Source organism: Urocitellus parryii, chromosome 5, assembly GCF_045843805.1.
Source record: "Urocitellus parryii isolate mUroPar1 chromosome 5, mUroPar1.hap1, whole genome shotgun sequence".
Lineage (NCBI taxonomy): Eukaryota > Metazoa > Chordata > Mammalia > Rodentia > Sciuridae > Urocitellus > Urocitellus parryii.
In genome coordinates, this window is record NC_135535.1 from 117,450,554 (window position 1) to 117,478,256 (window position 27,703).

Here is a 27,703-nt window from a genome sequence, read left to right on the forward strand (position 1 = left end):
CACAGAACAAAGACAAAACTAACTTTTCTCCCTAAGTGGTTAACTAATTTAAAAATCAACATTTCTATCTCAGTTGATATGAAATTCCTTCTAACAAACTGTAAGTTATTCATTGGTTCTGATTTGAGACTTTTTAGCCAACATTACATGGTGTTACTTGGAAGAATGAGTAGCCACCCAGAAAAAGACTCTGGTGACTTACTGCCCAGACAGATACATGTCTTTTTGAAAAGTTTTGCCTGGTGCGGTAGCCCAGGTCTGTAATCCTAGCGGTTTGGGAGGATCTTTTTTTTTTTTTTTTTTTTTTAAATATTTATTTTTTAGTTCTCGGCGGACACAACATCTTTGTTGGTATGTGGTGCTGAGGATCGAACCCGGGCCGCACGCATGCCAGGCGAGCGCGCTACCGCCTGAGCCACATCCCCAGCCCAACAGGAGGATCTTGAGTGCAAAACCAGCCTCAGCAATTTAACGTGATCCTCTCTCTTAATAAAATATAAAAAAGGGCTGAGGATGTGGCTCAGTGGTTAAGCGCGCCAGGGTTCAATTCTGAAGGAAAAAAGAAAAAAAAATTCAGTTCTCAGAACAGATGCTCCTGGATTTACGATGGGGACGTTACCCCACTGTAAGCCCCCCAAGTATCCTAAGCCGTCTGCACTTAACTTCAGGTTCTGACGACTAAACTTTTCAAAACGTTTTGGAGCACTGCTAATAGGATGTGTAATCGTCATTCATTCCAAGGTGAAGGTCCGGGGATAGCCTAAAGAAGACCTCCACTCCCTCAAGTGGCCACAGAGTCATTCCCCTCTGGTTCTCCTTAATTTAAGAGGCCATCAGGTGAGCACCGGGCGTCTGCGGCAGGGACCGGGCAAGAAGACTTCCTTGGTGAACAAATGTGTACCCACCGCCTCAATTTACTGTGCCTGCCCGCGGCGGATTCTCTGGAGGGTTCCGATAACCATTCTTAGAAAAGTCCTGTTTCCTTTTCCTGCAATATCCCAAGAGTGCAACGACAGGTACTGCGAGGTGGCCGCAGACCCAGAAGAAGCGTCAGGGAAGTTGGAGACAAGAGTAAGCGGAAAGACTGGAGAGCCAAGCCCACGCTGAACGCCGGGATCCGCACTGCGCGCCCAACTTGTTTTACGGCATCCGACCGGTTGCTTTACGGCTCTTTTGTCTTTCCGACTTGACTTACGGCTCCTCCTCCTTCAGTCTTCTTCGCCAAACTCGACAAGGGCTCCTCTAGAGTCTGAACCTTCTTCCCAGGGTCCCTTGCAACTCTTTCCCAGTCTCCTTTGCCAGCTTGTCCCACCTTCTTTCCTTTTGCTTATAGTCCAGACCAAGTTCCCCGGGTGCACCGCGCGCTGCCCGAGGCGCGTAAGTGGGGAAGTGAGGAAGTGTTGGGGGTGGGGGGGTGGGGGCGGCTCTCCCCCGGGTGGTTCCGCCCGGGGATTGTAGAGCGTAGGACCGCTCAGATTCGGATTGGAGCTCTTGGGGAGGCTGTTGCATTTGTCCTGAGTTTCCTACTAGAGACGCTGAATGGCTAGGCCTATCTCATTGGTTAGTGCCGTCCGGAGGGCTCGGGGATCTGGGCTTCTCGACAGTTTGGTTAGGAGGACCCTGACTCACGAATCACGTGCGCCAGAACCCCAGGGTGGAAGGCTGCGTTCGGATCTTGTGGAGTTCCCTGCGCAGCTCGAGACATTGTAAATGCGGTTTGTTGACAGGAGTGTCAGTATCCGAATGGAGTTAGAAGTAGGTGGAAGTTGGGAAGGAATGGTGGATTTAAAGGGAATTTTTGACATTTAGTTTAGCAATGTATTCAGCCTTTCTAGATCTTGAAAAAAAAATTGAGACACGATTCATTACATATGCGCTTAAAGTGTACAATTCTGTAGTTTTTAGTATATGCTCAAGGTAGTGCAACCATCACCGTATTCTTATTACAGAACATTCTCATCACTCAAAAAGAAACCTAGAAGCTAGTTAGCAGAGACGTACCTGAGATTACAGGCATGCATCACTGTGTCTGGTTTGATTTCACATCATCCTTCTACAATTCTTGTCTATGATATTACCAGCCATATATATATACATACACACACACACACACACACACATACACACACACATACACATATACATACACACACATATATATACACACACACGCATATATATATATGTGTGTGTATATATATGGAATCATACCAGATTTGTTTTTTCCTGTATGGTTTATTTCTTGTAGCATATTTTCAATACTTTTTGTATTTTGCATGTATCAGGACTTCATTCTTTTTTTATGAACTAATAATCAGTTGTAGGGATATACCACATTTTGTTTCTCCCTTAGTTGATGGACATTGGTGGTTTCATAGACTTTTAAGGTCTTTAATTCCCCCACAGAACTAGCATTCGCAGGCACAAACATTTTAAGCTTAAGTTCTCAAAAACCATCGTTTGACTCTGGTTTTGGATCAGGCATTTCAGTGGCCACAGGTTTGTATCTTTTAGAGCAGTTTGTTTTTTTAAAAGCCTTATATTCCCCAGTTCATCACCTATCAGACTATTAATAATATTGATAACAAGTAGAGATGTATTTGTGGCATGTCTTCTGAAGGTGGCAGAAACTGTCAGAAACTGCTGTTGTGTAATGTATGCTGAGACACTGTTATCCCAGGTATGTTATCCCATCGCTAATTTCTGACTACACCCAGTATTATATATGCAATGTAAGCTTCATGGCACTTTCACATCCAATATAAACTGGTGTAGTTAAGAGATGAGCATATGAAAAGCCTAATTCATCTAGCAATGGGAGAGATTTTACTAAAAATAACTAGTCAGTCTTCATTACTCATGGATTCTGTATTTGTGAATTTATCTACTTCTTGACATTTATTTGTAATCCTCAATTGGTAGTACTCTTGATGCTTTCCTAAAGTGTGCAGAGTTGTTAAAAATCTGAGTTGCCTAATGCACATATTCTCAGCTAAGGTCAAACAAGATGAAGCTTTCCTAAGTGTCCTTTGGTGGTATACTTAGTAACCTGTTTGTTGGATTTTTGATTTTTGTGCCCACCCCCCACTTTTTTTTTTGGTAAGGTGAATTGAACCCAGTGGTGTTTTATCACTGGGCTACATCCCTAGCCCCGCTTTTTTTTTTTTTTTTTTTTTTTTTGCTGAAGCTGGCCTGGATCTTGTGATCTGCCTACCTCCGCCTCCCATGTACTTGAGATTATAGGCATAGGCATACATCATCATGTCTGGCTTGGTTTCACTTTTTTTTTTTTTTTGCACCAGGGATTGAACCCAGGGGCACTTTACCACTGAGCCACATTCCCAGCCCTTTTTTTGTATTTTATTTAGAGACAGGTCCTTGCTAAGTTGCTGAGGCTAGCTTTGAACTCATGATCCTCCTGCCTCAGCCTCCTGAGTTGCTAGGATTACAGATGTGTGCCACCGAGCCCAGCTTGGTTTCACATTTTTAAAATGGTTTCCAAGCATAGTGCTGGAGTGCTGTCTGGCATTCTTAAGTGCAAGAAGGCCGTGATGTGCTTTACAGGGAAAAGATAAGTTTCTTTCAGACAAATTTATCAGGCATGGGTTGTATTGATATTGACTGTGAGTTCAGTATTAATGATATATATTAAATAAGGTGTCTTTAAACAGAAACACCTAAAGCAGTTATTTATTGACATGTTGAGCAACTCTATTTTTCCTTGGAGAATTGGTTTAGTATTTACTAATTTAGTGTTCATGGTGGCTGTTTAGAACATAAGTACTGTGAATAATGAGAATTGACAGAATAACCAGTTTAATTATTGATGAGCAGAAAATCTAGTGTTGGTATTTTTAAGTTTCTATAACTTTAACTGTTTTTTCTATTCAAGGCATTCATTTTTAATTCTGTTTAAGTAGTGTTGGAGAGAAGCTAAAATAGAATGCTTTTCCTTCTGTGTGTGGGGTGTGGTGATTGTGCTAATTGTTGGGGATTCAGTGATTAGTATATGATCCCTCTGTTCTTAAATGGGTGAGTGTGCTAGTACAGCAAAGATGTAATTATAGTGTGGTATATGCTTTGAAATACATCTGAAATGCTATGGAAACATAGTATTAATTCTCTTTAGAGTGTGCTGAGATGCATAAGCCTTCAAGCAAGAAATGACCTTTGAGAACCTTTGAGATTTCTTTCTTTTAACTTAAAAAATTTTCTGTTCTGTTGCAGTATGAACATAACATTACAATGTTACGGCAGTATGAACATACATTAAACTATAAGAAAGAAACTCAATGTCTCATTCTTCTCATCAAGGAAGAGAGAGAGAATTTTAATATTTATTTTTTAGTATTTGGCAGACACAACATCTTTTTTTTTTTTTAATATTTATTTTTTAGTTCTCTGCGGACACAACATCTTTGTTGGTATGTGGTGCTGAGGATCGAACCCGGGGCGCACGCATGCCAGGCGAGCGCTCTACCGCTTGAGCCACATCTCCAGCCCCTACTTAAATTTTTAAAAAAATATTATTATTATTATTATTATTATTATTATTATTATTGCAGTTGGACACAGTACACTTATTTTATTTATTTATTTTTATGTGGTGCTGAGGATCAAACCCAGGGCCTTGCATGTGTGAGGCAAGCACTCTACTGCTGAGACACAATCCCAGCCCCTAAATCTTTTGCTCACTTTGAAATTGGTTGTCTTTTTTTTTTTTTTTTAACTGAGTCATTAGAATTCTTTATATGTCTTTCTTATCCTGATATCAGTCCTTTGTTAGTAGTTATCTACCCATTTCCTTAGATAAACAGAAGTTTTACATTTTGATGTAGTCAATTTATTATTTTCTTTCTTTTTTCTTCTGGGTGCTAGGGATGAACCCAGGGCCTCATGCATGCTATGCACAAACTGTGCTACCAAGCTATCCTGCAACCTGCTTTTCTTTTATAGTTAGAGCTTTTTGTTTTCTAAGAAATCTTGACCACTTTCAGTTTGTGAATATATTCTTTTAAAATTATAGTTTTAGCTTTTATGTTTAGATATATGTGCCATCAGTAGGTTTTGTGAATATTATGGGGTATGACAACGTTAAAATTTTTCTTTACAGATGTTTAGTTATTTTAGCAGCACTTATCAAAAATGCTGTTATATTGCATTTTTGAAGTTAAGATGACAATTTAAATGGTGCTTAATTTCTGGGCTCTCTTTTGTCCTATTGGTTAATCCTTATGTCAGTACCATATGAAATTTATACTGCACTGCTCTGTTGACATGTCATCCATGTCCTTTTTTTTTTCCCCCATTCCTGGGAATTGAACTTAAGCCCTCTACCACTGAGCTACATCCTCAGCATGTTTAATTATTTTCTGATTGAGTGATTAGATTGGTAGAGCTGTGAATTAGATTGATGTCTAAGTGATGTGACCTTTCAGAGAATCTACCCGGAAGCACATGATATGACTATTATTAGTTATATTAAGTTTGAATACTTAATTGAGGTGATGTCTGCCAGATTTCTCCATTGTAAAAAAGAGTCTTTTACCCCCCTCCTTCTTTACCTGCAAGAACAGTAGTTTATTTGAAGATGACACCAGCACACTCTTGATAGAGGAAAGAGAACATAAGATAGGAACAGAAAGACAGTCAGCAAAAGATAAGGTATCAAGCCAGTTCTAACCACACCCAATTCCACTGGGGAACTTTGGAGCTAATAGAGGTCGTGGCTCAGTGTCATCCTACAGAAAGGATAAGAAACTTAGGGTATTTGAACACCAGTACCTGTCAGTCATAGTTTGAGGGCTGCTGACAAGGGGAATCAACTTTCAGGCACTTCTAAGTTGCCATGAACATGGGGAAAATATAGGTTGTGGATGCCAAGGAAAACTCTCAGTTAAAGAGATGCAGATGTTGGCATTTAGAAGTCAGGCCAGAGTGGTAAGAGCTGAAGGGACAGTTTGAGTGTCTATAGTGTCTGCTGTGATAACCTAGAACCTAGAGCTTGAGGCAAAAATTTATGTGCTCTTATTTTTGTCAGGAAGCAGAGGTGGCGGGAAAGGAGAGTGAAGAGAGAAGCAAGTTTAAGTCAACTCAAGGGTGCATTTCCAAGTTGGCCACCCCTTGGTAACAAGTACAACTGATTGCTTGACCTCCTAAAGCTGTCTCCCAGGAGGATGTATAAAGTACTGCATCCAGGACAATACACCAAGAGAATTTACCCCTCAGCTTCTGTATGTCATTGGAGAAAGCTTTGTCTCATGGTACATTAACTCCCTGGAGCATCCAAATTGTGTGTAGGTGGGTATCAGGTGGGATCTCATAGGCTTCCTCAAAGGCAAGAGGGAAGCCAAAGGTGGGAAGTGAGAGGCATCCAGCACGAAGGAAGTAAAAGATTGCAGGATTGTGCCTGTGTACTGGAGGTTAGACCTATATATATTTTGTCAGTCCATGACACCTGGGGTGAAGAACATGACAATAGCCTCAAAATTGGCAAGGCCAAAGAAGATTTGAGATGTTGCATAAAAAATGTCTGATGTATTTAGATTCCATTTGTATTTAACAAATATGTACCCACATACACATACAATACCCAGTCACATGTAAAAGAAAATAACAGCTATCACATGGTGGTGGGATCCCTTGGAATTTGACTTTCTCCCATAGTCATCGATAAGTTTTTAAACCTTTTTACAGTAAAGATATTTTAATTTTATAAAGAGAAAATGGTTAAGGACAATTTTAGGAAGGAAGGCAAAACAAAATTTTTTTCGAAGTAAAAGAAGTTAGCAAAAAAAGAAAAGATACCATGTTTACTTTATGGTAGGGATAAGATTGTATTTTTCTTCAAGAAAAGGATGAATCTTTTAAGATTGTTTAGAAAAGTAGAAACAACTGTCTTTTCAAATGTGAAAAATGTAACTCTTAAAATTAGTTTTTAAACAATTTAAAAATGTACTTTTTATATCCTGCATTGTTCATTTTTTCATTGATTTAGGCATTCGTTCATTTACTTAGACAACAGCTGTTACCAAACACTTCTTGACTCCCTGCCTTGAGCCAGGATCTCTGCTAGTCACTGGTAAAGAAGAATAAGATTCCCTGTCTTCTTGGGATTCATTTTGAAGTCAGGGGCAATGGATTGTGAGATAATATTCATCAAATATTCAAATGCTTTCTTACATTTCCCAACCTCCATTGCAGTTAAGTTGGGGCTTTGTATGTGACAGGTTTTCTTCAGTGTACTGTGACCAGAAGAGATCCATGCCACTTTCGGACTTTGGCAGCTGTGATCTGTTGTGACTCCTCCAACTCTCTCTACCCCTTCAGTGATAACCTTGGAGGCCACATATGCTAGATGACACAGCTATAAGATGGGCAAGGCTACTATGCTGCATCAGACCTGGCCTGACTGAGATAAATTTTATACCTTTATTGTGGTAAAATATGCATAACATAAAATTTTCTATTTTAAACATTTTTAAGTACACAGTTCAGTGGCATTAAGTACATATACTAAGTGTGTATCTTTGTTTGTAACAGATAACAGTTCATTTGAAACTTTGTGCTTATCCTCTTGTCCAACAACTATTTAGTATCCATAGAAAATTACTCTTGTAAGCTATTATCATATCATTTTAGTGTAGTCAACTTAGGAGGGTCTTATTAATATTTCCTTTTACAGATGAAATTGGGGCAGATAGAGGTTAAATTATTCCCCAATTTACATAGCTTACCTGATGGAGCTGGCTGTTTAACATATCTGACTCTACACTTTGAAGCATGCTTTATACCAGTGGTTGGCATCTCATGGCCTGTGGGCAAATCTGCCTTTTGTTTTTTTAAATAAAATTTTAATAGAATACAACCATGCCCATTCATTTATGTATCGTCTTTGGCAGCTTTCACACTTTTTAAAAAAAAAATATATTTAAATATAGCATTATGACATGATTCTTTTATTTCTTTTTTTTTTAAAGAGAGAGAGAATTTTTTAATATTTATTTTTTAGTTTTCGGCGGACACAACATCTTTGTTTGTATGTGGTGCTGAGGATCGAACCTGGGCCGCATGCATGCCAGGCGATCGTGCTACCGCTTGAGCCACATCCCCAGCCCTGGCTGCTTTCACACTTAAAATGCCAGAGTTGAGTACCTGTGACAGAGTACATTGCCAGAAAATCTAAAATATTTACTGTGAGGCCCACTATAGAAAAAGTTTTGTTGACTTCTGCTTTATAGAATAGATATTTAAAATTTTTTGGGGGAGGAGTACTGGGAATTGAACTCAGGGACTCCACCTCTGAGCCATATCCCCAGCCCCATTTTTTGTATTTTACATAGAAATGGGGTCTCACTGAGTTGCTTAGTACCTCACTTTTGCTGAAGCTGGCTTTGAGCTCCAGATCCTCCTGCCTCAGCCTCTTGAGCTGCTGGGATTACAGGCATGCACCACTGTGCCTGGCTATTTTAAGTTTTTATTAAAATAATACATGCACATATGTGAACACTGAAATACTATCAAAAGTTTTATTTTGTAGAGACCCCTCCTATACTGTTCCCCACCCCAGTCCCATGCCTCTGAGACAACGTGGCATTTATTATATTGACATTGTAAACAATATTCTTATTCCCTCTTTCTTTTAAAGTATTTAAAAATTTAATTTACCCATAACTAGAAATTTATGAGATACATAGTTGATTTTTTGCGTTCCCTTAGAAAGTGTTTGTGTAAATTTGATTTTTTCTTTTTTTCTTTTTTTTGGTTTGGTACTAAGGATTAAGCCCCGGGGCACTTAACCACTGAACCACATTCCCAACCCTTTTTATGTTTTATTTTGAGATAAGGTCTCACTAAATTGCTTAGGGTCTTGTTAAATTGCTGAGGCTGGCTTTGAACTTGTGATCCTTCTACCACTACACCTGCTGATTTTTCAGTTGTAAATGTAATATATTCCTGTTGTAAAGAACACTTTTAATAGCATCACTAGAAGAGAAAAATGTTAACAAAAAGGTAGAAGTAGACTCTAAAGGATTTTCAGTGGCTTGGCAGATCATAGCTAATCACTGAGGAAACTTGTCTTTTATTGGAGCAGTGTTTGAAGCACATAAATAAAGCAACTCAGAGATATCACACATGGGGTTTTTATCTGATTTTTAGTAGAGTTTCTTGCCTTTTATCTTAAGCATTCTTTGAAATCCACTTTTTTTTTTTAATCTTTTATTTATATAGAAGCTAACCAGAATCAACATGTCTGCGACCGAGGAAACAAATCATGGAGGGCATGACAGCCATCTTCCTGCTGGTGGCAACTCTGTATTGTGCTTTGGACAGGTAATGGTGTTTTTTTTCATCTGTGGATAGACTGAGGTTAAGTTAGAAAAGTTATAGTGAAATGATATGTATGCATAAGCTCTTACTGTAATTGGCACCCCCCCACCCTTTTTTGTCCTGGGAATTGAATCCAGGGCCTTGCCTATGCTAGGCAAGTGTTCTATCACTGAGCAACATACCTGGTTTCTCCTTTAGAAGGCCTACTTAGGGGTTTTTGCTGAATTGTGAGTACATTTTGGCATTTTCCCATTGAAAGATAAAAGACATACTTTAGATGTATATTTATTCATTCATGTGATAAAGGGATTTTTGTCATATTAATATGACATAAAATTTAAAATGAAGCAAAGATTGTATGTGGAAAGTCTCTCAACTTCCCCATTACTCCTGTCTGTATGTCACTGAATTGGCTTTCTTGAAGACATCCAAAATTATTGGAGTCACGTCTTATTCTATGCATGGAAAAGAGAATCTTTCTTTGTCCACCCAAATTATCTTTTTACTAGAGTTTATTGGTAAATATTTATTTTATTTAAATAGGGCAAAAGGGCTGGGATGTGGCTCAGTGATAGAGTGCTTGCCTTGCATGCAACAAAGCCCTTGGTGATCCCCAGCACCACACACACACACACACACACAAACACATACACACACACACACACACACACACACACAGAAAGAAAGATAAAGGAAAAAGCCCAAACTACAAGTGGAGAGTGCAAATGGAGGTAAGATTTCCTATTCTCTTTTCCTTTTCCTTACTTCCTTGCCTGCTTAAACGTATACAGACTCTGAGGTGGGAAGTTTCATTTCTTGATTTAGCTGGAGAGGGCTGAGGGTATAGCTCAGTGGTAGAGCACTGGCCTGGCCTGTGTATAGCCCTGGGTTCCATCCCTAGCACTGCAAACAAACAAAACTCTAAACCCAAAAACCTAATTTAAGCTTGAGAAAGTTTAATAAGGGTGGCAGTAACTGATAACTCATTAGTTCTCAAAATTTGGTTCTGGGACCCTTGGGGGTTCATAGGACCTTTTCAGAGTCTTATGAGGTCAAAATTAATTTCATAGTAGCATTAATGAAACATTATTGGTTGCCTTTTTCACATACCTTCTTTCATGAGTGAACAGTGGAGTTTTTTAGACTGTATAATGTAATGGTATCGTTGCTTTGATGGCTAATAAAATGTGTGCCTTTAAAAGTTTCTCAAAGTTAATTCTTGATATTGATAGGTATAACCCACATAAACAAAAACTCTGGGATCCTCAGTACTTTTAAAAAAAATCTAACTAATACATTAAAATTATACATATTTATGTGGTACCATGTGATGTTTTGATTTATGTATACTTTGTGTGCTCAGTACTTTTTAAGAGGAAAGGGTGCTGCAAAAGAGACTCACTGATGTGAGGAATGGTGGAAATGTTAAATCTGGTTTCCCCTTCTGGATTGTAGTGCCAGTACACAGCAGAAGAGTACCAGGCCATCCAGAGTGCTCTGAGGCAGAGGCTGGGCCCGGAATACATAAGTAGCCGCATGGCTGGAGGAGGCCAGAAGGTAGGGGAGGCGTCATGCCTGGAAGATCTTACCACCTTTGGGTCCTCATGGATTCAGAAGGTTCTTATTCACTATTACTGGATGTTTCCTAGTGCCTTTGGATGGATGGATTCCAGCCTTCACTGTCATAGGAAGTGGTCCAAGCATTGCCTTGAGACATATAACTGCCATGTTAAGATTTTTATTAAGTCCTTAAAAAATGTTCCCTTTGTCATTTGCCTCTAATTTTATTACTACTGCTACTACTAGTACTGTTATTACTACTGCTGCTGCTGCTGCTACTACTAATTCTTCTTTTTCCTCTTCTTCCTCTTCTTTTTGTGGTACTGGGATGAAACCCAGGGCCTCTTGCATACCAAGCAAGCTGCTCTACCACTGAGCTACACCCCCAGCCTCTAATAGTAACTGCCACGTATGTTTTTGGTCTTCCATAAATATGTTAACCTGAGATTTGTACCTTTTTGAACATGTGGGTTTTGGAAACTATTAGGAAAGTGGATATCTTTCCCCTCTGAGGCTGGTAACTACTTTCAGACAGACCATTATTTATAACTGGAAGAGACTTTGAAATACATTCATTAAGAATTTCTCTAAACAGTTTAGTCAAAAGGACTAAGTAAATTTTTATTTACATTAAATATGCCAAGAAATTTTTTTATTAATTTTTTAAATTTATTTGTTCTAATTGGTCATACATGAGAGCAGAATGCTCTTCGATTCATTGTACACAAATAGATGTTCTCTTTGAGTAGTAGATGCTGATCGGTAACGGAGAGTGAGGAGGCATGGGAAATATGGAGGAACTTTGATTGGGCAAAGGAGAGGGAGGGTAGGAAGGATGCATGGGGGCAGGAAAGATGGTGGAATGAGATGAACATCATTATCCTAGGTACATGTGTGATTGCACATATGGTGTGATGCTACATCATGTACAACCGTAGAAATGTAAAGTTGTGCTGCAATTGTGTACAATGAATCAAAATGCATTCTGCTGTCTTATATACCTAATTAAAATAAATAAATTAATTTAAAAAAAAGCAAGTGGAGCACAATTTTTCACTTCTGATTATACACAAAGTAGGGTCACACCATTTGTGCAATCACACATGAACCTAGGGTAATGATATTCATTTCATTCCACCATCTTTCTTATCCTCATGCCCCCTCTCCTCCCCTTCCCTGCTTTGTCCAATCCAAAGTTCCTCCACTCATCCCATACTCCCCCCCCATTATAGATTAGCATCTACTTATCAGAGAAAAGATTCAGCCTTTGTTTTTTTTGGGTTGACTTACTCGCTTAGCATGGTATTCTTCAACTCCATCCATTTACCTGCCAATTCCATAATTTTATTCTCTTTTATTGCTGAGTTATATTCTATTGTGTTTATATACCACGGTTTCTTTATCCATTTAGCTATTGAAGGGCATCTAGATTGGTTCCACAGTTTAGCTATTGTGAATTGTGTTGCTATAAACATTGACGTGGCTGTGTCACTGTAGACGCTGATTTTAAGTCCTTTGGGTTACAGACCAAGGAGTGGGATAGATGGGTCAAATGGTGGTTCCATTCCAAGTTTTCTAAGGAATCTCCACACTGCTTTCCAGATTGGTTGCACCAATTTGCAGTCCCAGCAGTGTATGAGTGTGCCATTTCCCCCATATCCTTGCCAACACTTAATTGTTTCTTGTATTCTTAATAACTGCCCTTCTGATTGGAGTGAGATGAAATCTTGGAGCAGTTTTGATTTGCATTTCTCTAATTACTAGAGATGTTGGACATTTTTTCATATATTTGTTGATCAATTGTATATTATCTTCTGAGAAGTATCTGTTCAGTTCCTTAGCCCACTTATTGATTAGATTATCTTTTTTTTTTTTTTTTTGCGTGTGTGTTTTAACGTTTTTGAGTTCTTTAAATATCCTAGAGATTAGTGCTGTATCTGATGAATGTATGGTAAAAATTTGCTCCCATTCTGTAGGCTTTCTCTTCACCTCACTGATTGTTTGGAGTCTTGCTAAGGAACTCAGGACCTAGGGGCTGGGATATAGTGGTAGAGCACTTGCTTTGCATGTGTGAGGCCCTGGGTTCGATCCTCAGAACCACATAAAAAAAATAAATAAAAATAAAGATGGGCTGGGGTTGTGGCTCAGCGGTAGAGTGCTCGCCTAACACATATGAGGCACTGGGTTCGATCCTCAGCACCACATAAAAATAAATAAATAAAATGAAGGTATTGTGTTCAACTACAACTAAAAAGATATTTAAAAAAATAAAGATATTGTGTCCATCTGCAACTAAAAAATATTTTAAAAAGAAAAAAAAAAGGAACTCAGGACTTAATCTGACATGATGAAGATTTGACCTACTTTTCTTCTATTAGGCATAGGGTCTCTGGTCTAATTCCTAGGTCCTTGATCCACTTTGAATTGAGAGTTTTGTGCATGGTGAGAGACAGGGGTTTTATTTCATTTTGCTGCATGTGGATTTCCAGTTTTCCTAGCACCATTTGTTGAAGAGGCTATCTTTTCTCCAATGTGTGTTTTGGGCACCTTTGTCTAGTATGAGATAACTGATAGCCAAAGCAATCCTTAGCAAGAAGAGTGAAGCAGGAGGCATCATATTACCAAACCCTAAACTGTACTACAGAGCTGTAGTAACAAAAACAGCATGGTATTGGCACCAAAACAGACATGTAGACCAGTGGTACTGTATAGAAGACACAGAGCCAAGAAATTTTAACTTAAGTTTTTCCTTAAAATTTCTTTTTCTAGGTGTGTTACATTGAAGGTCACAAGGTAATTAGTCTGGCCAATGAAATGTTTGGTTACAATGGCTGGGCACACTCCATCACACAGCAGAATGTGGGTGAGTATACTTCCTGGCAGTGTTGTCTGCTTATTTTGGTGTGGTAAGGCAGGTGGATTTGGTTGCCAGCAAGAGGAAAATGGGTGAGTCACAGGGATCCTCTTCAGCTGGTTCTCTTTCCCCCTCCTAGATTTTGTTGACCTCAACAATGGCAAGTTCTACGTGGGAGTCTGTGCATTTGTGAGGGTGCAGTTAAAGGTGAGGGTGATGGAGCAGACCTGCTTCCTGGGAGGATTGGGGGGCAGGTAGTCAGAGTGAGTAGGGAGGGAAGTGTCTGGACCAATACACAGCCATGCTGAAGAGCAGGCTCAGGGTTGTGTCCCTGGGGTGGTGGTATTCAAAATTTTTACTAATGTGTCCCCCAGAAGAATTTATAATTTTACACACATACACACACACATACACACACACACACACACACACACACACATTTTAGTTGTAGATAGACACAATACCTTTATTCTCTTTTTTTTTAATTTTTATGTGGTGCTTAGAATTGAGCCCAGTATCTCTCATATGTGCTAGGCAAGCACCCTACCACTGAGCCACAACCCCAAACCTGCCAAAGAATTTTGAAAATCCACCCCCTCAAAAGAAAAGAAAAACTGTCCTGTCTTCTTGTACATTTTTAGGTTGACAACTTTTTTTTTCCCTTTTTTGCTGTACTGGGGATTGAACCCAGTGGGGCTCTGCCACGAGCTACATCCCAACTGGTATTATTTTTCAAATTTTGAAATAGGATCTCTGTAGTTGCTGAGGCTACCTCTCAAGTAGCTGAGGTTACAGGTGTGTGCTACCATTTTCAGCTTAAGTTGACTCTTCAGAGTTTTTACCACATATATAAGTAGTTACAAAAGGTAGGCTTCTGGCATATTCTAAAATTTGACATTTTAAGATAAAACTGTCACATCTTTTTTTCTATTTTAATTATATTTATTTATTTTTTCGGTACCCGGGACTGAATCCAGGTGCCTTGTACCACTGACCTACATTACCAGCCCTTTTGAAAATCTGTTTTTTGAAACAGGATCTCTCTGAGTTGCCAAGGCTGGCCCTGGAACTTGGGATTCTCCTGTATTAGCCTCCTGAGTCGTGGGGACTACAGGCATGTTTTACTGTACCTTCGCTGTTATATCTTTTTAAACCTAACAGTGGAATCTAAATACCATAGGGGATTGAATGCCATCATTTATTTGAAAAAATACATGTGCAAGCTGGCTATTTTTTTTTTTTTTTTTTTTTTTTAGTGCTGGAGATCAAATCCAGAGCCTGACACATACTAGTCAAGTACATACTGTACCACTGAGTCCCAGCCCCAGCTCTTTTTATTTATTTATTTATTTTTATGACATAGGGTCTCACTAAAACTTTCGATCCTTCTACCTCAGCCTCCCAAGTAGCTGGGATTACAGGTGTGTGCCACCATGCCCAGCATAAAGCATAAAGATTTCTTTAATCAGCAGAAATCTTACATTGTTCCTTCTTTGTTTGAACTCATATTTTCATTGTTTCCCCATTGAGATTTATCTATTATATATTTATGGTTGAAAGGTTAATGATAATTGTATTATACTTCTTTGCCTCTGTGTGCTATGGGTGTTGGTGCACATGTATATACGTATAAAAATATATATTTAAAAAAATTTTCAGTGACCTATGGCTTTAAATATTAAAGATTTCTTCTGGATCAGGTTATTAGTTATTGTTAAGACAATTCATCAGACAATGGTATTTATGTTGAAAAGACAACATAAGTATCAAAATTTTAATAAAAAGACATAATAAACTTATACAGAAAATGTCTATCTTAACAAGATGGATGGTGCTTTTTAAATTTTTCAGTTAGTTAGAACCATGGTTGAATATTACTTTTTTTTTTAATAGTACTGGGGATTAAACCCAAGATCTCACACATATTAGGCAAACATTCTTTCACTCAGGTACATCCCAATGCTTGTTTTGTTTTATTTTGAGACAGAGTCTGACTAAGTTGCCTAGAATGGCCTTGAAATTGTGATCCTCCTGCCCCAGCCTCCCGAGTCACTGGGATTACAGGCATGTTTCACTGTGCCTGGCATTACTGATTTCTTTCTTTCTTCCTTTTTTTTTTCTTGTAGTTGTAGGTGGACAGCATGCCTTTTTTTTATTGTTTATTATTATCATTTTTTAAAATTTTTGTGGTGGTGGGGATCGAACCCAGGGCCTTGTGCTTGTGAGGAAAGTACTGTACCAACCGAGCTATATCCCCAGCCCCTATTGTTTATTTTTTCATGTGGTGCTAAGGATTGAACACAGTGTTTCACATGTGCTAGACAAGAGCTCTGCCACTGAGTTACAGCCCCATCCCCATTACTGATTTCTTGAATGAGTGTTCATCATCACTTATATTCTGACCATTAATTTTTATAAAAAGTACTAATAAACCTTGTTCACACAAATAAGTAGTTGGGAATTGAAGGAATTTTATTATAGTGTCCCTCATTTCTTTGAGTGCTTTCTGATTTATTTTTAGAAAATCAGAGTGTTGTCATTAAGCATTATATTTCTGTTGACAAAAGCCAAGAAACGGATATACCTGACTTATATTAAAAAAAAAAAAAAAGATTTGCTATCAAATCAGAGCTCATTACATTAGGTACGAAATTTCAAATTATTCTTTCACTTGACAATTCCAGAGTTTTTATACTTCAGGGTAATGAAACTTAGAAAGATTTGGGATGAGTTAGAAATATGCCTTCTTATGTAACGGGCTTTGGAAGGGAGAATCATCTTGATGCCTTAACATTTCCAGGCACTTCTGGTCTAGGAAACAGTTCTGGAAATTGATGTCTTAGAACTATCTGTGCCCTGTCTACTTCAGCAAGGGTTCCATATACATAGTTTGAACACTGCTGCTTGAGAAAAAGAAGAGGTGGGCAGTCATATACAGGACTACAGCTTTTTATGTTAGAGTTTGAACTCCTTTTTCACCCCCAGGATGGTTCATATCATGAAGATGTGGGTTATGGTGTTAGTGAGGGCCTCAAGTCAAAGGCCTTGTCTTTGGAGAAGGCCAGGAAGGAGGCAGTGACCGATGGGCTCAAGCGAGCACTCAGGTAAGCAGGAGGGGTTGGAGTCTAACTGACCTTATTTCAGCTCTTGTTTGAGAGCAGTTTCCTGGAAAAGTAACATGTTCACATGGGCCAAAAATCTAAATAACATGAAAAGATAAATCTTACTCCTACCCTTGTGCCTGTTTATCCTATTTTCTCATTTTGGTTTGTGTTTCCTCAGTGTTTTTGCTGAGGTCTTCCATGTTGGAGAATGGTAGAATACTGTATTCTCTTTTTTTGTCCTTGCCACCCCAGGAACATGTCATGGTAACTTTTAGCCATGAGTACTGTGCTAGTCAGCTTGCCGTTACTGTAACAAATACTTGAGATAAATCAATTTATAGAGGGAAAAGGTTTGTTTTGGCTTACAGTTTTAGAGTTTCAATCCAGGTATTAGTTGACCCTGTCACTTTTGGGCCTGTGGTGAAGCAACATATCATGGAAGGGACTGCATGGTAGAACAACCTACTCACTTTTTGGAGGGGATGTGAAAAAACAGATAAAGAAGAGACAAGTCAAGTGCCCCACAATTCCCTTTGAGGACGAATCTTTAATGACCTTAAACCTCCCAATAGGCTCCAACTTATAAAGATTTCATCACCTCCTAATACCACCACTCTAGGAATCAAGCCTTTTAAAGCATAGGTTTTATGAGTGGTTTCTTAGTCTTTTCATACTCACCGTCTCTCTTCAAGGGATTTGTGTGTTATACTCACTGCTGTATTCTCAGAACCTGCTCCAAGTATGCAAATGTGGCCTGTTCAGAAACCATTTATTGAGTATATATTAGAATCCATTTCCTCTAATACAATTGAGAAGCGATTTGTGTACAGTTTTAACTCTGAAATTACATGTAACAATCCTGTTTTGCTTTTTTCCCCTTCCCTTTAGGAGTTTTGGGAATGCGCTTGGAAATTGTATTCTGGACAAAGACTATCTGAGGTCATTAAATAAGCTTCCACGCCAGGTATGTTAGAGTGGCTGGATGGAAGGGTAAGATAATACAACAAGTTCTCTTGTGTTGTGGGTTGAGTGTTTGGGGGATGGAGGGAGAAATGAGGATTTAGGTATTTACATAGTCTTGAATGTTTATTTCAGCAATGTTATTGCTGTCAGGAATCAGTCACTTCATTTTATAGGTGAAGAAATTGAGGTCAAGAGAATTTCCATTACCTGTCTCACGTGAAGAGAACTGTGGTGGGAATGGTCTGAGTCCTTAGAATGAGCACATAGTTCTTTTCTGCCCATTGGCACTTCCCAGAGAAGCTCAGCCTTCTTTCTTTCCCTTAGCTCTGGTGTGTTTAAGGGTGCAGATCTCCTTTTTTTAAAAAATATTTTTATTAGTTGTTGATGGTCCTTTTTTTTTAAAAAAAAATTATGTTTTAGTTATAGGTGGACACAATATCTCCATTTTATTTTTATGTGGTGCTGAGTATTGAACCCAGTGCCTCACGAATGCTAGGTGAGCGCTCTACCTCTGCCCACAACCCCAGGCTTTTTTTTTCCTTTTTATTTTTTTAAGATTATTTTTTAGTTGTAGTTGGACACAATACCTTTATTTTATTTATTTTTTGCGGTGCTGAGAATTGAACCCAGTGCCTCACACATGCTAGGCAAGCACTCTACCACTGAGCCACAACCCCAACCCCAGATCTCCATTCTTTCTCTAAGTATCTATCATCTGCCTTAGGAGTAGGGGATCTGCATTGCAGTATCCCTGGAGTCACTCAAGAGACTCAGTGAGTTAACCTTTGGGGTGTTCTTCCTTGCTTGGTGGCGAGTTGCTGCTTTCTCTGTGGCCTTCTCTGCCCTGTGGTCCCTGCCATGCTGCCACCAGACCAACATTCCCTGGAGCCCCTAGTAGAGGTCAGTTGGCCTCTGTCAAAACTCCATAATCTATTTTTAAAATCATTTTTAAACATTAGATGCAATATTTTGTTAAGGATTTTTGTATTGTTTACAAAAGATATTAGTCTACAATTTACTTTTTTATTGTGGCATAAAAGCACATAAAATTTACCATCTTAACCATTTTTAGTATACAGTTGAGTAGTATTAAGTTTATTCACATTGTTGTGAAACTGATCTCTGGAGTTTTTCATCTTGAAAAACAGAAACTCTGTTCCCATGAATAATCCCCCAGGGGCATCAACCTCTATAGGGGCAATCAACCACTGAACTATATCCCTGGCTCTTTTTTAATTTCTTGAAATTTTGAGAGAGGGCCTTGCAAAGCTACTGAGGCTGCCTTTGAACTTGTGATCCTCCTGCCTCAGCCTCCTGAGCTGCTGGGATTACAGCCACTGCACCTGGCTGCCATTCTATTTTCTGTCTCTGAGTTTGACTCTTATGGATACTTCACATAAGAGGAGTCATATACAGTTTTTATTTTTTTAGTGATTAGCTTATTTCACTTAGTATTAATGCCTCAATATTTATCCATATGGTAGCAGGCATCAGAATTTTATTCTTTTTCAAAGCTGAATCATATTCTGTTGTATGTGTATATTTCCATGTTTCATTTATCCACCATCTGTCGATGGGCATTTGGTCTACTTCTACTTCTTAGCTATTGTGAATAATATTGCTATGATTATAGATGTGTAAAAACCCTTGGCAATTCTGCTTTCAGTTTTTTTGGACATATACTCAGAAGTAGCATTGCTGGATTCTACGGAAGTTCTATTTTTTAATTATTGAGGAACTGTCATACAGATTTCTATAGTAGTTGCACAATTGTACAGTCCTACTTAATATCATGTAATAGTTCTGATTTATCCTTGCTGTTTTCCTCTTCTTTTTTTTTTTTTTTTAAATGCTAGCAGTCCTAATGGGCAGGAAGTAATATTTTATTGTGGTTTTGCTTTGCATATTCCTGATAATTAGTGATATTTAATATGCTTTCATAAACTTATTGGCCATTTGTATATCATGTTAGGTAATATTTAGGTCCTTTGCCATTTTAAATTTTACATATATTATATATATTTTACACATAAAATATATATGTAATATATATGTATATATTTATTGATTTAATTTTTTTTAGCAGTACTGGGAATGGAACCCTGAGGTGCTCAACCAATGAGTTACATCCCTATCCCTTTTTATGTTTTGAGACTGGACCTTGTTAAGCTACCCAAGTTGGCCTCAAACTTGTCATCCTCCCGTCTCTGCCTCCCACATTATAGACTGTACCACTGTGACTGGTGATCTGTGATGGATTTCCTGGAGTTGCTAGAGGACTTTGGGGTTTCTGGAGTTTTATTTTGTTTCTTTGATTGGGTTTTGTTTCCTTGCTTCTATATGTCTTGTGATCTTTTTTGAGATCCGAGTATTTGAAAAACCATCCACCTTTCCAGTGTTTATGTCCTGGCTTGTGGGGTGGAAGACAAGACCTTTACCACAGGGGCTGGCCAGGGGTTCTGGGATTTTTCAGACCTTTCATATCTTTTGCCCCTCCCTCATGATGTCTGCTTGCAGCTCTAAAATGTTGAGGTGTCCACCTGTTTTAGTCCCTTCCAAATTCTGCTGCATAAGTCTATTAGTGCTCTGGGTAACAGGATAGAAAATGGTGCCTCAGGCAGCTCACAGACAAGCCAGAATACTGGATATGTGGTCCATTCTTCGTTTTCCATCCTGACGGAAGCTCCCTGGCAGGGGAGGTTTCCTCCCAGCTGTACCACTCTGCTCAGGGTGGGATAGTGGCTGGATGAGTGTGCGTCACGCTGCACATGCTCTTACCCCTCTTGCAGGAATGCCGTCACACTTTTATTGGTGTAGGTGGTGTGGCTTCTCCACTAGCTCTAGAGTTCTCACTAAGGTATTCTGGTCCACATATTGTTAGGTTTCTCTATGGGAGAAAAAGGGCTCCCACTCTGTCATCTTGTCGATGCCACTTAACATTTCTTCTGTTTTTAATGAATTTTTAAAATGAGGTGCAATATACAAACAACTGAACAAATCATATTAGCACAACTTGATGAATTTTCCTAAATGAACACAGCTTCTTACCTCCCAGAAAGAGAAAAAGAACTGTACTAGCTCTCCAAAAGCCATTTATACACACCCTTGTCACAACTTAACCTTTATCTTTTTAGTAGTAACCACTGTCTTGACTTCTCTGTCTTCCAGACTTATATTTTTTCCTGTTTTTGAATTTTATATTTCTTAAAGAATGGATTGAAGTATTAAAAAGTACACATGACATGGAGACAAGTGCACATAATATCAGTGTTCAACTTGATGGATTTTAAAACCAAACACATCCACGTAACAGCCTCTGGATCAGGACACAACATGACTAGTATTGGAGAAGTCTCATTTTTATTCCTTGCAGTCACTACCAAGGAAAGCCACTGTTGTTTTGTTTGTTTGTTTTTGGTGTCTTTTGGCAGTGCTGGGGAGGAACCCAGGACCTCACATATGCTAGACAAGCTCTGTACTACTGAGCTACATCCCCGGCCTGCCATGGAGAACCACATTTAATAGATTTGTTTGATTGTTAGGTACTCTCTGTAATCATATTGTCAGAACTCTTCTATTTGGCTTTCCTGCATTCTGTGAGATTCATTCATGGTGCATGCAGCATTTCATTGATGTATAATTTTCTATTGTAAGAATATATGATAATTTGTTTTTCCATTCTGTCTTTAATGGACATGTGGGTTTTTTGTAGCTTTTGGCTATTTTGAATAGAGCTCCTTTTAGCACTCCTGTGTGTGTCTATTGGAACTCAATTGTACTCATTTTGCTTAGGACTTACTAGTTCAGAAGATACTTAGTTTTAATAGGTTCTTCTACTTTTCCAATATGATTGTATGAATTTGCACTTCCACATAGCGTTATTAAGAGCTCTAATTGTTTCATAACCTGAACATTACTTGGTATTGCCAGTGTTTTTCCCTTTTTTTTTTTTTTACCTTTTTTTTCTTTTAAACAGCAACTTGAATTATTGTGACTTATAAATAAAAGTTTAAGTAGATAATTGAAACACCTAAAAAATAAACATTTAGACATATTAAATATATTTTATCTCCCTTAATATTATATTTCATGCTGTCTTTTTTTTTTTTTTTTTGGTACTTAGGATTGAACTCAGGGCCATTTAACCACTGAGCCACATCCCCAGCCCTATTTTGTATTTTATTTAGAGACAGGGTCTCACTGAGTTGCTTGGCCTTGGTAAATTGCTGAGGCTGGCTTTGAACTCTCCATCCTCCTATCTCAGCCTCCCAAGATGCTGGGATTATAGGCGTGTGCCACCATGCCTGGCATTGCTGTATCTTTTTAACCTTCTCAGGTACATTTCAATGTAGATAAGAAATCCAAACTATAATTTTCATTTTCGTGTTATCATTATTAAAATATAGTCATTTTAATTTCTTGTATTCAAATAATTATTCATCAGCATCAATTTTATGAATTGAAAGATATGTTCTCACTGGGGATGGTGGTACATGTCTATAATCCCAGAGACTCAAGAGGCTGAGGCAGGAGGTTTGGAAGTTCTAGGCCAACGTCACCTGTCTCAAAAATAAAAAATAGAAACTAGGGTGGGGATGTGGCTCAGTGGTTAAGTGCACCTGGATTCAATCCCCAGTACCAAAATGTTTTAGTTGTACTACATCATACCTTCAACTTCTTTAGTGATGAATGTTGTGTTTGTAGGGAGCACTGCTGGCTGGGAGGGCTGAGAAGATACAGGTTTCCTCAAAGACTATGTGTCATCTCTTCTCTGAAAAAAGGGACAAGGGGACAGCATAAGACAGGTCAGCTGCCAAGGAGAGATTCAAATTAGATTCTACAGACTGTTGCCCTGAGTCAAAAACAAAGAAGGGTTCTTTTTTATAAAAAGATCATTAATATAGAAAATTATAAAATAAAAAGTAAAATTGTTCACTCTTCCACATGTGGTTGTGACATGTGGAAGAGTGAACTGTGGTCGCAGCTAAGGCAGGAGGATCGCTTGAGCCCAGCAGTTTGAGGCCAGACTGGGCAACAGCAAGACCCTGTCTGAAAACAAAATGACTTGGAAGTTGTGGATCTTTTTTCTCACCCTTTTAGGACCTAGGAAGAATGATGGATAGGCGACTGGCAAATGCCGTTTTCTGGGAGTCCTAGGCTATGATGCATGGAAGAGAAACGGGGTAAGCAATTTGAGCAATTTTTTTTTCTCCTTTCTCCCCTTGTTAGTTGCCTCATGAAGTGGATTTAACTAAAGCAAAGAGACAAGATTTTGAACCATCTGTGGAACAGGCAAGATATAACAGCTGTCTACTGAATAGGGCTGTGGGACCTTCAAAACCACAGAAGGTGACCTCTCCATGCAGACCAAGCCACTTGGATGATCCCCACATTGTGCTGCAGGGGGACAAGGCCAGCAGTTCCCGGTAGGAGTCCAGATTCTGTCCTTTTCCTCTTCTGCCCTCTCTGTGGCTTAGGTTGCTGCCATTTCTGTTTTCAGAAGCAGCAAGTTGGTTTGTGTGCCTCCTGAAGACCTGTGTATTTGTTAGTAATTTGGTTAACTACCTTCTTGATCTTCAGATGCAGAAGCCCGACACCCTGCACCGCGGAGAGTGATGCCACATACCAGCGGAAGCTCCGGCAGCAGCAGCTGCAGCGGCAGTTCCGGGAGCAAATGGAGAAGCAGCCACGTGCTCAGATGCCTGCTCCAGAGGTTGAGAAGAGGAGTGAGGGTGTGTGAGGGCTGGCAGCAGTGGCCTGGGTGTGCTCTGAAGGAAGAAGTTTAGGGGACAGGATGACATGATTCTGAAGAGGCCAGTAACAAGGTGGTTAGCTCCAGGCCAGGTTCCACGAGGGCCTTTATCAGAACTCACAGGATAGATGAGTCCAGTAAATTAAGATGGTGAAATCTCCCATGTACTTTGCTGTTTCTGAAGATAGTGGTTTTTTGGGGGGGAAGTAAATAGGCCTTGCCATAATGTGGAATTCATAATTTCAGGGGAAAGAATTTTTTTTGGCTTCAGATACTTTGTCTCTGGATTAGAAAGCCTTATTTTTTTTCCTAAATGGCTTTGAGTGTAAGGCAAATTGGGTTTGAAGATAATGGGAGCTTTTGGCAGGTTATCTGCCAGAGAACTTTAGCTTATTTCAGAGTGCAGGTTCAGTGGGAGTAGTAAGACATTTTTTGGCGGGGAGAGTTGGGGGCAGCCCAGAGAGTGGAAAGAAAGAAAGGGCATGTCCCAGACCAACTGAATTTTTGCCAGTTTTCCCCACAAATGATGAGGATTCAGAGGATGTATTGTTTCACCCTCCTCAGCTTTTATACACAGGGCTGGGGATATAGCTCAGTTGGTACAGTGCTTGCCTCAGATGCACAAGGCCCTGGGTTCAATCCCCAGCACCCCCCCCCCCAAAAAAAAAAATAAAGAAAAAAGAAAAAGAAACTGTCCTTGGCCTATCCTAAGTAATGAGTTATTCCAGAGGCTTAGCTTCTGACCATTGCAGGTGCTCTCAGATGGGTTGTGGTGGAGGAAGGTGGACTCCAGGGCTTTCCCCAAACTTATCAGTCAACAAGAACCATCGCTTCAAGCCTCAGCCTGGATGGCTTCTAAAAATCCTTCTATTTTTAAAAAATTAGCCATATGTATGTATATGTGTGTGTGTGTATGTGTATAAGAAATGTACATTTTAGTTGTACAATATCCATTAATTTTTATGTGGTGCTGAGGATCGAACCCAGTGCAAGTAGTCAAGTCCTCTGCCACTGAGCTACAACTCCAGCCACCCTATTTTTTCTGTTAAAGAACACACTAGCTTTTGCTTGTCCCACTTTGGTGAGAAGGATATAACAGTACAGATCTCGAAGGACAGGGACTCAGGAAGTTGAGTTCCTTTACCAGCTGAGCCTTTGTAGCCTCAGGCAGCTTTGCATTTCTGAGATGGCTCCCTCTAAACAGAGGGGAGTTGATCTGATCTCTAATTCCACTTAATCAGTTTATGTCTGACTTGTTCTTTCTCTCCTGTGTGAACTCTAGCAGCACTTCCTGCCCGCCCTTTGACGCACAGCACCCCTATAACTGACACAGGGCCATTCAAGGAGAAAGTTGTCCTTGCAGGTAAATGACATAAGAATTACTCAGTAATCAAGGAATGTTTGTAAGTTACTGTGGTGCATACTTTTGGTAGTCACAGAATACATATTAAAAGAAGCATAAAAGTCCTAATTTTTGGCTGGGTGTAGTGGCACTCGTTTGTAATCCCAGAGACTTGATGAGGCAAGAGGATTGCAAGTTGGAGACCAGGCTCAGAAACTTAGTGAGGCCCTCAGTAACTTAAGGATGTTACTCAGTGTAAAGTGTCCCTGGGTTCAATCCCTAGTACCCCCAAAAAAAGTGTGTGTCGGGGCTTCACTTTTGTCTGTTTTTTAACCTATATAAAGTTTTAGAAAAATGTAAAGAGGCCTTCAGGTAGACTAAGGGGCTCTGACTTCATAGATATGTTTAGCTCTTCTATTGTCCCAACAAAGGGAAGCTTCAGTATACTTTTCAGGGCAAAGAAGAGAAAAATTGTGAATTTTGTTATTGGGTACTTAAGACCTGGAATTTCTTGTGACCACTTTTCCCAGTGCTTTCTGTGAAGACACTCGTAGCTGACAATTTGCTTTTCTGTGATTTTCATTAGAGAACTTTGAAGACAACCTTGAAATGTGGGATCTGACTCCAGATTTAGAAGACATTGTCAAGCCCTTATCTAGACCAGATCCACCCCAGACCTCTGCCACCCGAGTCCTGAACAATCAGGACAGGATGCTACACAGCGATCTTCACCAGAAGCCACAAGAAAAATCTGGACTCTGGCACCCAGAGACTTACAGCACTAACCAGCATGTAACACGTAGCAATGAGATGTGTTTAGGTACAAACTTAAAGGGAGATCCTGGGCTTAATTCTTTAAATTTTAAAGGAAGGGTGATATTTCATTTTAAGAAATTGGATGGAATCATTCCAAGGCAATAAATAAGCAGTGCAAATGGGAAGAAAACAGTGGGTTTAAGAGCCAGAACATTTTCTTGGGCTTCAGATTTCAGATGCTACCCTTTTTAGCCTTAGACATGACTGCATTTAGAGCTTTTCCTTCTAAAAGTAGGTCCGCTTGGCCTAGGGATTAACAAAGGGATCTACTCCCCATAACAGTAGTTTTCATTCTTGAACTCTTAGTCTGGACTAGGAACATTAACTAATTTAATCTAGAATTATTCTCTATCTAGTCCTTATTTTTAAAAAACATGGCAGCTGTGTTTAAGCCATTGTATCTTCCACAGGAAACTCTGAATCTCATAGGAAGAGCCAGGACATGAAGAAAAGGAAATTGGATCCATCTTAAATGACTCAGGACCTACTTGGACTGTCACAAAGGGACTTTGGAAAACTGCTTTTTGGTCTTGAAATTATTCGTCATTCCTGGGGAATGAACTTGATTTCCAAGGATTACCTTGATTCATTTTGAACCTTTTCAGGAGACTTGACTGTTAAGCCTACTGCAGAGAAAGCTGAGCACTTTGAAAAATCTTGTCACATGCTACAGTAGGGAGGTCAAGGACAGATGAAATACCCGTCTTTTGACTCCTCAGGCTTTTTCCTCTTTACTCCTAAGCTATTTAATATTAATAAAGGTAGACATTTTAGGACTCGCTAATGGCTACCTGCCCTCAATATACAGCAATGTAGAGGCCATACTCCAAAAGTACTTTCATGCTTCTCTCTCTCTATAACATATCCAAATTGCCAGCATCCCTGTTCTTACACTTTGTGGACATTAAATAAGGGTTACTTGAACTTCGATACAAGCATGGCAACAATGCCCAAGTTGATCTAATAACTAAGAAGAATAACTAATGCATAGAAAATACAAGCATGGATAGATTGGATAAAGGTATGATTCATGTCCTGGGTGGGAAAGCATATGATTTATCACATTATTTAGACTGATGTTTAATCTAAAAACCTTGGAAAGCAAAATTATGGGTAAGAGGGAATACTATAAAATCTCTCAGTTGTGGGTTCATGACAGCACAATTCTGCATCCTTTTAAGACCAACATTCTTTACTAATCAAAGAAATAATGATCGAAGATCAAGAAAAAGGTACATGCACCTCAGAGCATTAATCTCCAGGATATATAAAGAGCTCAAAAAACTTAACACCAAACAAATAACACGATCAATCAATAAATGGGCAAAGGAACTGAATAGACACTTCACAGAAGAAATACAATCGATCAACAAATAAATGAAAAAATATTCAACATCTCTAGTATTTAGGGAAATGCAAATCAAAATTTCACTGAGATTTCATCTCACTCTAGTCAGAATGGCAATCATTTGATTGAACACAAGCAACAACAAATGTTGGCAAGGATGTGGGGGGAAAAAGGCACTCTCATACATTGTTAGTGGGACTGCAAATTGGTGCTCAATTCACAGTAGCTAAACTACGGAACCAACCTGGGAGTCCTTCAATGGATAAAGAAAGTGGCACATATACACATGGGGTATTAGTCATAAAGAATGAATGAATGGATGGATGGAACTGTGATCATGCTAAGTGAAATAAGCCAATTTCAAAGAACCAAAGGCTGAATTTTCTGATATGCGGATGCTAATTCACAATAAGGGGAGCAGAATAGCGATATTTTGGACTAGCAAGAGACTTGCTAGGTAGACTTGCTAGGTAGGGAGTAGAAATGATCAAGAAAGCAAATTTACTTAATACTAGTAGCTGTTTGTAAAAATGTGAGATGTAATCCACTTTAAAATAAAATTTATTTTTCATAGTATTTAGATGTTTCATGATTGTTTTCCCAAAATAATGCATTTGCAGTTTTACTTTTTAAA

General features: G+C 39.0%; 1 protein-coding gene across 7 annotated transcripts; it reads left to right on the forward strand.

Moving 5' to 3' along the window:
• Positions 1 to 1,208: 1,208 nt before the first annotated feature.
• Positions 1,209 to 27,645, forward strand: Rad52 (RAD52 DNA repair protein). Of its 7 annotated transcripts, none has more exons than XM_026410974.2 (13): positions 1,209 to 1,377; positions 6,041 to 6,300; positions 9,232 to 9,333; positions 10,786 to 10,887; positions 13,660 to 13,753; positions 13,884 to 13,951; positions 16,730 to 16,848; positions 17,737 to 17,812; positions 23,041 to 23,237; positions 23,392 to 23,543; positions 24,846 to 24,926; positions 25,492 to 25,725; positions 26,132 to 27,645. In XM_026410974.2, exons 3-13 carry the CDS (start codon positions 9,250 to 9,252, stop codon positions 26,191 to 26,193), a joined length of 1,269 nt encoding a protein of 422 aa, XP_026266759.1. In that variant the 5' UTR covers positions 1,209 to 1,377; positions 6,041 to 6,300; positions 9,232 to 9,249; the 3' UTR covers positions 26,194 to 27,645. The 7 variants fall into 7 exon arrangements, 6 of the variants coding, with proteins under 6 accessions (XP_026266759.1, XP_026266764.1, XP_026266760.1 ...); XM_026410977.2 differs by lacking the exon at positions 1,209 to 1,377 and adding an exon at positions 1,516 to 1,560; XM_026410976.2 differs by lacking the exon at positions 1,209 to 1,377 and adding an exon at positions 1,735 to 1,755.
• The last annotated feature ends 58 nt before the right edge of the window (positions 27,646 to 27,703 follow it).

Bases quoted from the DNA above. Each gene is read 5' to 3' on its own strand.
- Rad52 (XM_026410974.2), top strand. From the start codon at position 9,250: ATGTCTGCGACCGAGGAAACAAATCATGGAGGGCATGACAGCCATCTT. The intron at 16,849-17,736 runs GTAAGCAGGAGG...CCTTCCCTTTAG, and splicing joins GGGCTCAAGCGAGCACTCAG to GAGTTTTGGGAATGCGCTTG. The intron at 23,238-23,391 runs GTAGGAGTCCAG...CTTGATCTTCAG, and splicing joins GACAAGGCCAGCAGTTCCCG to ATGCAGAAGCCCGACACCCT.